Source organism: Amphiura filiformis, unplaced genomic scaffold (assembly GCF_039555335.1).
Source record: "Amphiura filiformis unplaced genomic scaffold, Afil_fr2py scaffold_29, whole genome shotgun sequence".
NCBI lineage: Eukaryota > Metazoa > Echinodermata > Ophiuroidea > Amphilepidida > Amphiuridae > Amphiura > Amphiura filiformis.
Window position 1 is genome coordinate 1,306,652 of NW_027305493.1, and position 15,994 is coordinate 1,322,645.

Sequence of the window (15,994 nt, forward strand, 5' to 3'; positions counted from 1 at the left end):
TAGTATTCCGTTAAAAATGTCAGTATGATAACAGTCGATATCCCGGTATCCCTGATACAATGTAAATTATGACGATTTTGCAAATTTTTCAACTATTATAAACTGTTGCGATTTGGTAGAGCATCTTGCCAATCGTAGTGAGCTTTGGCAAAGTTTGCATTGATCATTTCATAGCGACTAGTGTAGAAGAATTCAAATATTACATTATATTCATTATATACTTTTGTAGGCCCTTTGGTTCTTGAGTTATGTTGTAAAGAGGGCTGAAACAACAACACTTTCGTAAAACGTACATAACTCATTAACAACAATAAACATGATAAATCAAGCAATTTTTCAAAGTATGATTTGTAGGATGAACTTTTGCAAAACATCAAAGTTTTATTTTTCAATAATGATTTTGATAATGAAACGATGTTTTGGCTGCGTCGACCAACAATACATCGTGTAGGACTCCCCTTAAATTCTTTGTGTGTTTTTGTGGGGTGTGAGGGTGTGTGTTATATAATATATCAGAGCACGTTGAAATTCTACCCAATCTAAAAAATTCCATGCATATATTCATTTGTACAAAATTAAATAGGCTAAGGGCGATATATAATCAGGGTACCGGGTATTAGTGGATATCGGGTCAGGGAGGTGAATACGGACAAAAAGTTTGAAGCGCTCTCAATTTTTTAAAGTTAATGAAAGATGGAAAAGAAAACCATCAGTGACAGATGATTTAATATATATTAATAGAACTGAAAAAAAATCTTTCAAACTTTTCTCCCTATTTATGCAAAATTGAAAAGGCTCTGGTCAGATATATCCTCAAGGTAATATCTCAATGCACTAGGATCCACAACATGCTCATCTATCAGGACACAGTTCTTTAACCCCAATACATTTGTACATTCATTGAATGACCTTTGAAAATTTCGGTACAAAATCTCATACTTTGCAACTTGAGGTCATATTTTGTACTATGATTGTTTTATTGAGGTTATTGAACTATGTCATTGGGATGAGGCTATTGTGGTCCTATAGTGATGGCCATTTCGTGTTATTGTTTCTAAAACCAATGACCGTGAAACATGGACAGAATATAATTCATTTCATATAAATTAAGGCTAATTTTCTCACTTTCATATTCTATATAACAATCAGTGTCTTTTACAGACAGCTTTCCACTGATCTTGCTTTTCTTTTTTCTATATATCTATTATATTTCTTCTTGTCTTGCTCTCAATTATCACACTATTGGCATCTTCCTTGACCTATTTTTAAAATGGACCAAAATAAGGACAATAATTGTGTTCTAAACCGGACCGAAGAAAGTTGCACATTTGGTAACATGAATATTTTCACTGTATTTCGAGCCAGTTGGCATGGTTGGGCAGCTTGTAATATAGAACACCAGAAAAATAATGGTTATAACCTTTTTTTTTTGTGGTCGCCAAACATTTTTTAAATGCCGCAAATTAGTTACGGTGATATACTGGGAGAAAATCATCAGTATAATGCGCCTACAAATGTGGACTATTGATGATAAATTGGTATTTACATTATAACATTATTATTATCGTTATTTGTTCTTTTACACGAATGTTCAATATCTTATTCGTGGTCATGTGACGTGTTGTAACTGTGCTGGTATTCGTACCAGGATCTATCGATCAGCGTATTATGCGTGCTAATGCTCAACTGAGGATAATTTGTAAACCAGCAACTCTCATGGTACAATGAGCGGAAACCGTTTCCAGTCTCTTACACGATCCCTGGTTAGATTGACAGGTTTATAACACTAGTATAACACAATACGATGGGATAATATAATCATGACGTTCCAAACAAGAAAAACAACAACAACAACAACAACAACAACAACAACAACAACAAAAAACAACAAAAGACAAAGAAAACAAACAATGAAAGAAAAACAATTATAGAAAAAAAATCATAACTTGAATATACCATTTTGTTTCCTATACACTTCCCGTGTTGTAATTCTTATTCTTAAACACTTGAGAACGTTCCTGCAATCTTATTGGTTCTTACCCGTGTGATATGACACGATATCACACGGGTCAGCGAGTCTGCATCAACTCGATACTCGTACTCGCTATTTGAACCAATCGGAGGCGCGGCGCATAGCAACAACGGGACTGATCGATTTTAAGCCCTAAGTATAGATGTAGGATTTAATTTGTAATACTTATGATATTTTTATTTGAATTGAAGTGTTTAAGAATGAGAATAAAGGTATTGTTTTTAGCCGCTGTCGTGCATCTATCGTCGCATATAGCACGGGCGACATCATTATTTTTGGCGTAAAACAACTCGGCTTCGCCTCGTTGTTTTACTTAAAATAATGATGTCGCCCATGTTATATAAGACGATAGATGCACTCCAGTGGCTAAAACCAATACCTTTATTTTCTAAATATAATCATGATTTTCCAAACAAGTAAAAAAAAAAACAACAACAACAACAGACAAAGAAAACAAACAATGAAAGAAAAACAATCATAATTTGAATATGCCATTTTGTTTCCTACACTTCCCGTCTTGTAATACTTAGATATAGAAACACAGTTGTCAATTATTTACCATTTAAAATTATGCAATATATTCTATAATAAATTGATGGGATATGACGGTGATTGTTGAGGTGTTATTATGCTTGATAGAATGAGACCCCCCGCATCATACCGTGATCAACGGATCTTGAAGATATAGCCATAGTTACAAAATATTTCACTCATCTTATATAGCTGTTGTGCGGTACCACTATTATTTATCATTACAATCATGTTCATGTACCTCAGTGACTTGTTATGAACTCTCACCCTCCTGGTTTTAAGTGATGTCAAGGGGCGCACCATTTGATTTTTAGGGGGACATGGGAGTATGGGTTGGGCGGTTTTGTTTTTGTTTTGTTTTTTGCCGCCGAAACGTTTTTGCAACTCAAACAAAATGAGTTAAAGGGCATATCTATTGCAAAAACAAGTTTAACTCCATTCGAAGAGAATAATGATTACTATACAAGTTGACACTCGTTGCATTTTTTTTATTCGTATTTCTCCTGAAAAAAGAGAAAGTGTGTTTGTAAAATGGTGCCTCGTACACAAATTTACGGTTCTTCCCCCGTTCGAAGCAAAATTGATTTCCATGGCAGGAGACTGGTGACCTCACAGTTAATGAAGAGTCATGTTACATACACATGAGCCTTGGGTATGAGCTCTTATGACATTCAGTCATGTCTCACGCTCAAATTCTACTTTTTTTTCTGAGAACTACAACAGCATACGTTCTGTGCATTGAGAGCGTTTACAGTCCCTTCCCTCAAAGCAGACACATCTCATTTCATGACGTCAACTTTTTTCTAGGTCAAATCTGTCTCATTCGAAGAAACTCACTCCTTAAGTTGGTTTTTGCGGAATATCAATTTTAAACGTCTTATTTTCTCAAAAAAGGATTATTAAAACGCTGTATAACCTTTATATAACCTGACAATAAACCTTTTATGTAAAACGTTTTGTATTTGCTGCAATATTATACATGATTATTCTGCACTGCGCTTTCTTCAAAAGCCTATAGAAGTGACCAAACTGTGTTTTAACTTACAATTTACTAACTCAAATACATAGCTAAATTATATTCTTAACTGTGCTATCTCCAGGATAGCTCATAGCTAAATTGCATGCATATGCTATCTTCAATAGATATCTGTTTTTTTCTTCATCGTCACTAGAATATCAGGGCCTTACACAAAGAGATACGTCATGTAAGTGCCAATCACGACACAAGTTTGATAACAATTTGGTATATCCTTGGTATAAATCAAAACAATTGTCAATAAACGTACCCAAAGCAGTATAATATAGACGTAGACGCAAGCTTTCATGCGGGAAATATAAACACATTCGCTATAATTATAGTCGTGCTCTGTTATGAGATATTGAAACGGCACCGAATACTACAGCTGTTCCGAACTCAGCCAGGAACCCTGTTTCCAGACGAAAATTTTGATGATGTCACGATGAATTCAAAGTAATTATATCATCAAGAGACCCACACAGAGGAACACGACATCTATCCTGAGCCAATCTGCATTCTGTTGCCTGCAAAAGCCTACGATCAGACATAAATTTTAAAAGGAGCATGTCCAGATATCAACGTTAATTTCATGGTAAAGCTTAAAACACATTGAAAACGCCAAATTGCAGTCACAAAGTATATAATGATAGTAAATCACAAAAGCGAATGGTAACGTAGGTATATGGAAAAGAATTGTAATTAACAATTACAGAGTATGTGCCCGAAGATTTGTCTTTGGCATGTCGCTTTTTGAAATATCAGCAAAAATATTAAATTTTGGAAAAACGCCCCAAAATTTAAAACAAACACGAACCTTCCAAAATAAATACATATTCGCACTCGGCGGCCCAGTCACTACCTGCCACGGTGATTTGGGGCAACTCGTCGCTTAAGCTTCCCCTCTCAAGTAACCTGTACTTTAAGTTTGCCCATACCCCAGGCCTTAAACTTATAAATCTTAATTTTCATTAAGAAATTACATCTTACACTTACGAAACTCGATTTCCATTTCTAAGAAATGTCCTCTTCTTACCCGTATGTTTACAAAACACGATATTTATTTCTAACTTAGTCCTATACACTAACAATAACACGATTTTCATTGGTAAGAAATGAATTCTTACACTCACAAATTCGACTTTCATTTTTTTAAATACAAAATGACTTCTTACACTGACACGCACATCATATGACGTTTCATTTTTTGTGGTTTACATACATTATTATGTCTGCTCCTCATCTCGCAATGCTACTTATAAACAGAATTTACATATACCCGAAGGTAGGATTGAAGACTTTATATTACGGATATGCGGATATGTGTTTAATTGTGATGTGTCATGTCAAAAGGAGACACTTTTGGCTCCACAACGCCGTTTTCCCCAATGAAATCGCACATTCCTAAGAGAAGGTATTGAGTTCGAAAGTTATGGTATTATAAAATTGGAAATTGAGATATCGGCCTTTTAAAATATTACTGACAATGTTGACAGTAGGAATTACCTTGAAAAATGTCTCAAAAATACAAGATGGCAGTTATATTCCGGTCTGAAACTATCAGACAATATTTTTAACATTAATAACATCACAAATTGTGAAATCAAACAAACTCAAATTGTGAAAAAATCACCCCCGGGCAGATTTTTGGCTATTTCTCCATTTACGATCCTGCCCAAAAGTGTCTCCTTTTGACATGACACGTCACAATTGTCGATCTCACGTAATTATTTTATTATTGCATGCTTTCACAGAAGAATCAAGCTAAAAGCCATTATCCATATAACGTAACAACAATAGCCAAATTGATATTTCATTTTGTAGCTACCTGGGATGAGCCTTAAGATGTGTTCTGAACTGGACTTAATTTCAGTTAAGTACTTGTTTCTATTAAAGCTTTTATCTGTAGTGTAACAATAGTAAAATTTGATTTTGTACCTTGTATTGTTGTATTGTGCTCTCAACTGTATTTAATTCAAAGCAAAATATATTTGTAGATATTCTCTTAATAATAGGACTCCTGATAAAAATGTGAACAATAGAGGTTTTTAAAGTATAATTCTAAAAGCAAAAAACGTATGCTTCACTTTACGTAACGGGGGGGAGGTGGGTACTCGACTTTGGAGGTGGCAGGGATGTGCAAACGGCAGTGCAAAACTAGGGTCTCGGTGAGAGCCTATAGACACCGAAAGGGGGGGGGGTCTTTCAGTTAGAAGGCCCCCAAACATATGAAAAGGTTTCTATACAAAAACGATTCTCTTATAAACCATCTACGCACAGTTTCCACCTCGATACACATTTTCGTCCAAGAGCTTCCAAGCAGAGATCAGCAAGCAGTGAATTGTCTCCACTAGTCTTTGCTTACACTACACTGGGTTCAGTGCATAGCATCGTATGAGCTGTGGAGCTTCTAGCTGGAAAATGGGCCTCTGTAATTGTTTTTTGTCGAAACCTCAAGTGCTCCGTTCATCCAATCAGAATTTTTTTTTTCATATCAAACGAAAGCTAACACTTCCCCCTAAAAACACTTTTCGTCACTAGGTCAATAGATAACGCAATTCAATGTTATAGCAAGGCGAATGTGGTAACTCTGTTGAAAAATCCGAGCACATTTTTGGACCAAATTTAGGTTTTAAAAGTCAAAACCTCGAGTGTTCCTTACAATATTTGTAAAATTTTATGTCATTTAATGAAAAAGCACCTATTGTCCATACACTAGCGTCACTAGAAAGAGCAATGGTCAAGTCTCTTTAAATTGCAAATCTTGTGCAACAAGTTACTATTTTCGCCTGTTTTGCCATACGGTTGTGAATGAACTATGACTTTGCTAAAGAGCGCTTACAAATTGATATAAGGGGGGAAAATCTTACCAAAAAGAGGGTCATTCAGTGAGACTGGGAAAATTTTGGGTCAAATTATAAAAGTTGATACCAAATTTTGAATTTTTACAAATTTAAAGAAAAATAATGGAAAACAGGGTCATTAAGTCAGAAATTCTTTTGGTGACAGGAAAACAAAAAACGGGGGTCATTGCGTGAGAGGGAGTTGAAAAATGGGGGTCAATGTGGCCGCACATCCCCATCACCCATTTTAGTGAGTGTCCCCCCCCCCGTGTCTCTTTCACTCCTCCATCTCTCTCTCCTCCTCCTCCTCTCTCTCTCTCTCCCTCCACTCTCTCCATTTTCTTGCACCTTCTTTTCTTCTCAAAAACACTTGTTTTCATACTTTTGGCCGCTTGCCGCTAAGCGGCGTGACGCTTCATCATGCTGCTTGCACTTTTCTGCAAGCGGAACGACACTTAGCGACAACGGCATGAGCAGTGATGAGTATATGAAAGCCACTTTTGCCGCTCGGCACTACAAAAAAAAACCGTATTCTGATGATACGTGCAGTGCGGCATCCGGCATCGCTCCCGAGTTGACTTGAATTCAAATTTGTCATATTGATAGTGTACAAAGATGAAAAAAAAAATTTGACACCTTTTAGGTTAAAATGGCCAAATATGGGGTTAATTTGTCAGAAACCAACACACAGGCGGCAACATTGGGCGGGGATAAATGTCAGGACCACCCCCAATCAAAATATTGGGGGGGGGAGGGATTTAGCCACCTCCACTTGTACGTTGTATGTTTGCTATATTGTCCGCTAATCCTGTTTGTTGTCGTGGTACGTGAATTAAGAAGAAAACGTCCAGAGTCTGCCATTTTCGGAACTGTTTTGCAAAAACGCGTAAAAAAGCAGGCTCCCGGTATTTTCGGTCGAACAAAAAGAGGTCACGAAATTGCATTCGTACTGCACAAAGTGTCATCGCCCCGATATCTTCATGGCAGAAATCGCCATGATGGTAGGTCGAATCCACTTGTTCTTCAACACTAGCCACGCATGGCCATTTTGTTCCGATCTGTATAATTATTTTGATACGCATAATGGACCGAGGGACATCCGACTAAGGCTATTGACAATAGCCTGGAGACTGACCTCTGTAGATGTCGGAGCTTGGTACGTCATATCATTTAGACTGCCTACACCAGTGGTATACACTGCACTATAGTACCATGTTATGTTCCGTGACCCGAGTGTTTTCGAATGAGGGCAGCCGTCATATTTTTCTGCACATATAAAAACTGAATTTTTGTCTGTTTTTGATTTCAAAACGCACGGTTGTTTATCAATACGCTGGCTAACGACTATCATGTTCTTTCAACAGGTATATTCAAGTCCAAACCTTTCAATTGCCTTCTTTAAAAACCAAAACTTACGGGAGGTATTCACCATTATCTACCCCGGTATCCAAAGATTTATCGTCTGAATAACAAATCGTGCATAGCAGATACACGTGTATTGATCCCGGGTATTGATTTAGTTTCCCTGCCTGTACAATATAATTATTTCCCAGGCGTTGTTGCCGTGCTGCAATGATCATGACCTGTGTTTTTCCATATCGTCCAGTTAAATATCATCAATCTCTGTTATCATGGTCATGAGGAGCGCGTTCATTTTCCATGGGCTCTGGATGAACACGCGAATCGTGGTGTTGAGCAGGCCCACCAGTGTTGTTGGAATTGCTCTCCGTTCCTCGCGTCCGCCAATCAAAAATGTTCAATCCATCATCCACAAACAATATAGCATAAAGTTTTGAAATGTAAACGCAAACTAACGCTAAAAAGGCATTCAAAAGCAACGCCATGCACAATGTCGCAACCTTCTGAATCACAAAAATGGCAGTGGAATACACTGGTACTGCGGCTAAGCAAACTATCGCTGTCGAGTACACGCTGATGCCGATAAATTTGGATTCGTTAAAGTTGTTGGGGACTTTTCGCGCTTTTAGGGCAAAGAAACAGCACGCGAGGATGATGATAAAGTTTTATACGCAGGAGATGAGGAAACCGATGCTGAAGGAACAGTAAAGTTGTATGTAGTTGGCCGGTGGTGATGCGAACAGATACGAGGGCGTGGCTGGGTTGATTATGGTAGATATAACGACGATCAAGACCTATGGTGTATGTAAAAAATGAAAGTAGAATTAGTAAACATTTCAGGCTGAAAATGATACGGTAGTACCGTAACTAGCTGTACAACTGTAGCGGTTCCGACGGGCCTGAAAATCGCTTATGTTCCAATGCTTGTCACTCCTTCCGTCGTCGATGGGCTTGATGTGTTATGACCACCCTATATAAGCCATGTAGCCTCCCAGCAAACACAAAACGTTTTCGACATTATTCGTAGAATAATTTGCCAGAAACGTTTAAATGTCGAGTTATATAAATGGTATTATGTATGGTATTAAACATTTTCATAACCTTCGAAAATTTACGTCAAAATATTCTAATAATATTAAGTGCTGACGAAATATTTGGCAAAAAACAATTTTTAACATTTTCAAACTGTTGTAGTGTGTTTTCCTACAAAACGATTCAAAAACGTTTTCATGACCCAACATTTAATGTTGTTAAAACGTTTTTAAAATTTCTTGTGTTTGTTGGGCTAATAGGCTTATTATAACAGTGTTATGAATATCACCATTTAGAGTCTAGGATATCATGTACGCTTTCGACTACTATTTCGATAATATTATGTTTATTTACCATGTTGACAAGAAAAATTTAAATCTCTCAAATTAAAGAAACCCAGAAATAAACATAATGAATAGGGCATACCTGTATAGATATCAACAAAGTCCCAAAGACCATTTGGTCTCTAACACCAACAAACCGAGGTCGCTTAGCTGTCTTATTACCAGCCTGAAATATTCGATAGATACGAACCACTTTCAGCAGCGTTGGTGTAAACATCGTTGTAAAACTTAGTGAGATAAGAGTCTCGGTCAACGAACATGTAGCTAATGATGGTTTGCAGAGCACCAAGAAAATGTTCAAGAATGCCAAGAAGAGTCCACAAAGATTGATTGCGCTTAATTCTTTACTAGTAGCTTTGATTAATGGGTGATTGCGATATTTAAACATTGCGATACTAGCGATAATGCAAACGGCTAATCCTAAAACGCCAAATGTCATTATTGTAATAATGATTGGATCTTTCAAGGTAATGAATGTCGGTTTTACAGCGTTGCATTTTTTAAACTCTTCATCCGGCCACGTGGTTTGTGAACATAGTTGACATTGCGTAGCATTTACCACAATTGCATTGTCTTGGCATTTTTGACAACCGTAACAACAGTTTGACTCTAAAGGTACAATAATGTATCCGGCTTCGCAAAATTCTCTACATAGAGAATAAGGCGGTAATGTCGAATTACCAGCAAACTGCATGTTTTGAATTTGCAGAGCGTTGTTTGCTTGTTTCGCATCCCAGGACCCCACTTGTACAAATTTACCAGTATCTTGGACATTGAATATACTGTAGCTGCCGAGAGAATCGCCAACTTCATCAAAGCGAAAGCTCCCAATAGATGTGTTAAAGTCAACATTCAGTAGATGTTTCAGGAGCATTTCACCAGTGATATTTTGTGAAAGTGTCTTCATATCGTTGTGTTGGTCATGTTGGTTTAGTTCGTTGAATAATGAGTCAAGGGCATGCACAATAACGTCTACGCATAATATTATAACGGAAGCGTACGACGAACGATATAATACCGAATGAGGACATAGTGGGTCGTTCTCACAATTTGCCCAGTATTCTATCGCCCAAGGAGTTTGGGCATGTACCTTTGGGTCAAAATTATTGACGAAGTGAACAAATTTAGGATCTGAAAAAAACTGTGGTCTGATGAATATGCTCCCAACTATATCCGCAAATAGAGATATGTCAGTGTCATAACCCCATCCATCGCTACCGATGAACGTTATATTCAAGTGTAAGTTTTGTGATTTCATTTGCTTAACCATCAAGGTACCAATATCTCCGGAAGCAAATATTACTATCACTTTAGACTTGGGAACTTTAAGCTGCTTGTCAATCACCTTGTCCATTTCTTTCTGTGACGGTTTGTTAGACATAGATGCAGAAAGCGCTATGCAGATGTTTTCACTTTCTGCAAGGTATTTGAAAGTACGTGCGCCATAGATACCTTATATATCTTCGGAATACACAAGTGAGATATACAACCAGTTGTATTTGAGCAAGATATCGATGATTGCACCAACTTGGAGACGATCTGGTGGAACGGACCGCAAGAAGTACGGAAACCGCGAAGTGTCGCTTAACTCGTCGCTAGTAGCAGCCCAAGAGATCATTGGTACTTTGTATAGATTGGCAACTTTCGCGACGAAGAGACTTTTTGACGAGCTTCCGCTCGCGATCAACCCAACTATATTTGGTCTTTTGTTGTATATAAAACATGGGTCTGTAAACAATGACATTGCTGACCACATGGCAACATCTTCTGACGAACAATCATCACGGATTTCATAACCCAAAGTTATGTTTGGTAACAAATCTGTTCTATTGTTAACGTAACGTATGGCGTAAATCAGCGCTTCGGAAAATATAATTCCAAATGGTGACACACCGCCTTGGCAAGGTGTGGGACGATTTCGTCTCATTTGAAATACAGCGCCGATACTGATATCTCCTGGTTCGGAATAATATGAACAAGCTTCATTAGGTATTTGGCCGTTTGCATTGCATATAACGCTAATTAAAAGAACCAACATCTTCACTCGTAGGTTATCCATGATCACTGGTGATATAATAATTGAGTGTGTGGTATTGCCGTGATACTATATTACGGTACGTTATAATCTTTGCAATCTGATTGGTTTATTCTCGTACCGTGTTATCTGGTTATATCAGGCTATAAAATAATATTTTGATTCTCTGCATACTATTGTCATCGTTGTGTATTAGGCTTGCACTACCTTGGAGAGGCTGTGCTGAAATTGTATAGGAATTATCAATTTATTTGTCCAGAATTCCAATATGTTGTCATATTTTGTCAATTTAACATATAGAATTACCAGCAAAAGGCAACAATTACCTTCAGATGTTGTGATTTTATACGCTAGTGTCATATGCATTTGTTTTCATTTATTTTATTGCTTATTGCAAACATTGAATAAATAGCACAGACGCAGAACTCGAGATGTAAGACCTGAGAGCGCGTGGTGATAGTTTAAAATTGTTAAGGAAATATCTTTTTATTTATTTATTTACAGTATAAAAACCAACTGGCAGCAAAAAACTAAATCACACTGGCCTTACAAAGTAATTACATCTATATACATCATATGATTACATAATATTGTTATGTGCGCCCCAAAATTATTCCATAATAATCATTAAAAGATATATATTTTGTCATCAAACATTAATTTTCACTTGTTTTGATATGTATCTCCATTTGTTTGTGCATGGAATATTCTAGAAGGTTAATGATTAAAGTGATCAAGAAATTCATATATCTAGTAATATGGAGAAAGTTCTAGCAACAATTAGATCCCCGGGATTAGATCATACTCTAATGATCATGATTGCTTGATTACCACAGTAGTAAAGTGCTGGCACTGTGCCACAAATCGGTGTACAGTGTCTGATTGGTTTGTGTTGAGGTAATGTGCTATTTTTAGAACTATGTGTACAGAGTAATTGATCTGATTGGCTTGTGGTGATTTCATGCATTACCGTAAACGTTCGCCTAATGGCGCTTTTGGATACTTAGAAATGTGAGAGCGCCATCCTTGTAAAATCTCAACAGCATTAAGGATACGTGTATGTTAAATTGAGCAACCTGGACATAAAGCCTCAGAAAAAAATATCGTGACATGACCCAATACTTTAGGTCACTAGGTTAGTTGCTAGAGCAGCAAATGTTTTGGGGTTTCTTCAGGTATTCTTTCTCAAAGTGCCATTGGACTTAATTTGTAAATCGATCATACGTTATACCTAACTCATTTTGGTAAATCTTTTTATAACATTGTAATTTCTTCATATTTTTTAATATTCTTCAGTTCAAAATTACACCCTTCTATTGTCTGACCCGTTAGCTCAGTCGTTAGAGGGTGCGCCTTGAATGGTGAATGGTACTTGTTCGAATCTTGATTTCTGACCCCACTTTTATGTGAAGAATGGTCAAGAAATGTTTTTGGATTTTGTCCCCATTTTACGAACGAATATTGTGAATTTTTTAATTTAATTTTAATTTTCTTATTTTTTTAGATAAATAGGCACTGCGAACAAACGGCAACAAAAACCGCTGACAAAATTTGCTCCACCTGCTACCTATCAATGCGTGATATATTCCACTACATTTAACAGTTAAATGACCTTTGAAAAATAGAACGGCCTCAATGTTTCAAATTGTGTAACTACATTACTTTATTCATTTATGCATTATAAATGATCAGCTATTTTTGATCGAACCCAAGTAGATCAGACCATTGATCATATAACTATCAGACCGCGAAGTAGTTACGTAACTCCGTGATGGTATCGAAACCAAGCACTGTTTGTATGGTGATCATTACGATCACGCTATTTTGGTATGCCTTTTTTGTGTGCTGATTGTTTCGATCGTGGTTCATTACTTAAGCGCGTGATCCCGTTGACATAGTAACATTACGTAACAACTTCGATACCGGGCTTCGATACTGAATAGTTATTGAGTGCACATAATATGGAAAGCCATTGGGGTATTGTGTGCCTTGCAAAGCGCCTTATAACATGTTCTCATTGTGTTGTGGAATCCTAGCCCAACGCACTGAATGGTCTATTGTTCTATTGTGTCCGATTTGAGCGCTGACATATTGGAAAATGTTGCCAATCAATATTCATGAGAGTGTACATTCAACGTCCAATTTTCGAAATTGGGTGGGGTGTGCTTGGCAGGTGTAAAATACATCTGACTGGGCGTTTTTAAATACGTAACGCATATAGGCATTGACATCATCGAATGGCTGCCTATTAGTGCTGCTAGTGTTAGGCCTATGTGTGTGTGTGTGTGTGTGGGGGGGGTGTGTTTAGTTTCTATAATAATTATTATAAGGCCTACATTTATTTGTCATTCATTTCTTTTCCTTTCTCTGTACTTGCTAAAGTATCACTCCCTCTTCTTATCTCCCTTCCCTTCTCCATCCCCTGTTACGTTTTGTCCCCTCTCATTCCTATCATTTTCCTTACCTTTCTATTTATTTACGTCTATTTATTTATTTCTCTTTATTTCTTCCTCTTTCTCTCTTCCTCCAGTCCCCTCTCATTCTTCGTATCCCCTCCTCCACCCTCATCCCCTCCCAAGACCTCTCACAGAAGAGCTGCCCCCTTCAGTACGCCACTGTTTATGACATTCTCCTTCTTAAAATAAAATATAATAAAATGTCAATTTGTGAAACAACTTTTATATAGGCCTATACCGGTATACTTATTATATGGTACATGTATACCGGTACGTAGCTATTTAATACCATTATTGTGCTATATATAGAAATGCCTACATGGTAGCCTTGATATGTAATCATTCAGCAAGCGCATTCAATTTATTTAAATGAAGCACCTACTGTCAGTGGGGTGACAACGGACTATACATTAGCGGCTAATGTGTGCCTTTTGTGCTTACGGCTACTCAATCACACCCTTGGGTTTCATCGTAACAATAGGTACTTTTCGTTCCATTGGGCGCTTTCACTCGACTTTCATTTGATCACTTATTGACAGTGCTCTGCTAGGTAAAGCGTTAATACACTGTCGGGTCAGCTTACCGATTTAATGGCGGAAGCCCTTTGTCCCAAACAAAAGGTACCTTTCGATGAATAGCTTGTCAGATTTCAAATCGACACAAGGTTTTAATGCGTTACGTAATCTATTTCTTCTCCATCTTTTAATAGCTCCATGTCCTAGCCAGTATTCAACGATAGCTATAGAGGCCTTGCGTTTATCGATTGGCTCCAAACAAAGGATTTGAACCGGTTTCTTCCCCGTAATCATGGCGCAGTGCAGTCCATTCAATCAAATGTTGTCATCTCAACCTATTTAATCGTAGTGCATTTGTTATGTGTGTAAGATGAACTGTCGCGGTAGATGCAATCATGCTTTTGTTGAATGCATTTGAGTAGTCCGCCATATTTACGGGATGATACGTCATATGCACAGCCTCTATTCAGTTGGTCGTTGTATGATTTTGTTCGTTGACTCATTCAAATTGTATTTATATCATTTGAAGACTGAGCCTATTATGATACATCCTCCGTGGAACAGTTTCAAACAAATATAGCTAGGGATTATTGAGGCAGAGGTTATCTTTTGAATCCTCTTAGAGAGCTATCATTTTTTTCGGAAGGGGGTCCCAAATTTACAAAAAGTCGGCATCAATCAAATTGAGCACCCCTATTTCGGCAACAAAAATTTTATGATCCCAAACCCCAAAATTGTATTGAAATCAGTCTTTTTGAATAAAATAACACACTTTCTGTGGTCATCGTGTGACTCCCTACATTTTGCTCATAAAACAAGACTTTATGACCCCCGTATATTTTGGACCCCCCCTTCGAATAAAATGATATACCTCTTATGAATTGAATTCGCGCGAATTGAAAGACTTGTCGCACGCGACAGTTCGTCTCACACACATAACAAATGCCTATACAATCAAATGGGTTCATTACAACATTTGATTGAATGGATTGAGTTACTCCAAAATGAAACGATAAAAACAAAGAATCATGAAAAAAGACACATACAAGATAAAATAATAAAATTATATAAACAATGTTAAAGATAAAATCAAGAAAATAGAGAATAAAATTTCCTCAAATCAGAAAAAAAAACATTGACAGACATCATAATCTGTCAGAAATTACTTCATGAGATTCGAACCATCAATCTTCTCCACAAGTTCTCTTTATCCTCGCACTATAGTCTAATGCTCTGCTCACTGGGCCACAACGTATCAGGTGAATGATTACCGCATTATCATGAACAAGTTTGTTCGATCTTGTTCATAATTGTATGTGTCGATAGGTTTCACCCTTTAACTACACGTACCCTTAATGATCAGTGATAATAGTCGGCTTTTACAGGATGGCGCTCTCTCATTTCCATGAACTCTATAGCGCCATTAGGCGAACGTTTACGGTATTTTGGAAATTGAGGTAATGTAATATGCCATATATGGGATGATTAAATGCTGTAATTTATGCAGATTATTCTAGAATAGGTAAAATTTAGATAAAAGCCTGGAGGTTGAATGATTGAGGCAGCAGACTTGAGGTGTAAGAGGAAACTCTGTGAAACTTATGTTAGCCAGTATTGGTACAAAGTTACCATTGAAGTCTTCAAACTTCGGTTCGCGGTTCTTGTGTGTGCGTGTTGGAGAGAATTCTTTACGCCAAAGGCGGTAGTGAAAGCCAATAGTGCTTTATTGTTTGTCGACTCAAAGAAGTGACAGACTGAAGTATCTCCATCACCGAACTGTGATATTTTGCTGGACTAGCATAGAGTGTTATCTGTCTGTCAAGTGGAGCAGA

The 15,994-nt window shown here is 37.2% G+C and overlaps 1 protein-coding gene across 1 annotated transcript; it reads right to left on the minus strand.

Annotated features, from left to right (window-relative positions):
- Positions 1 to 8,445: 8,445 nt before the first annotated feature.
- LOC140143828 (metabotropic glutamate receptor 5-like) lies at positions 8,446 to 10,537 on the minus strand. Its single transcript, XM_072165637.1, has 2 exons — positions 9,239 to 10,537; positions 8,446 to 8,574 (listed from the first exon to the last, which is right to left on the minus strand). The coding sequence occupies exons 1-2, from the start codon at positions 10,535 to 10,537 to the stop codon at positions 8,446 to 8,448; spliced, it is 1,428 nt and encodes a 475-aa protein (XP_072021738.1).
- Positions 10,538 to 15,994: the final 5,457 nt, after the last annotated feature.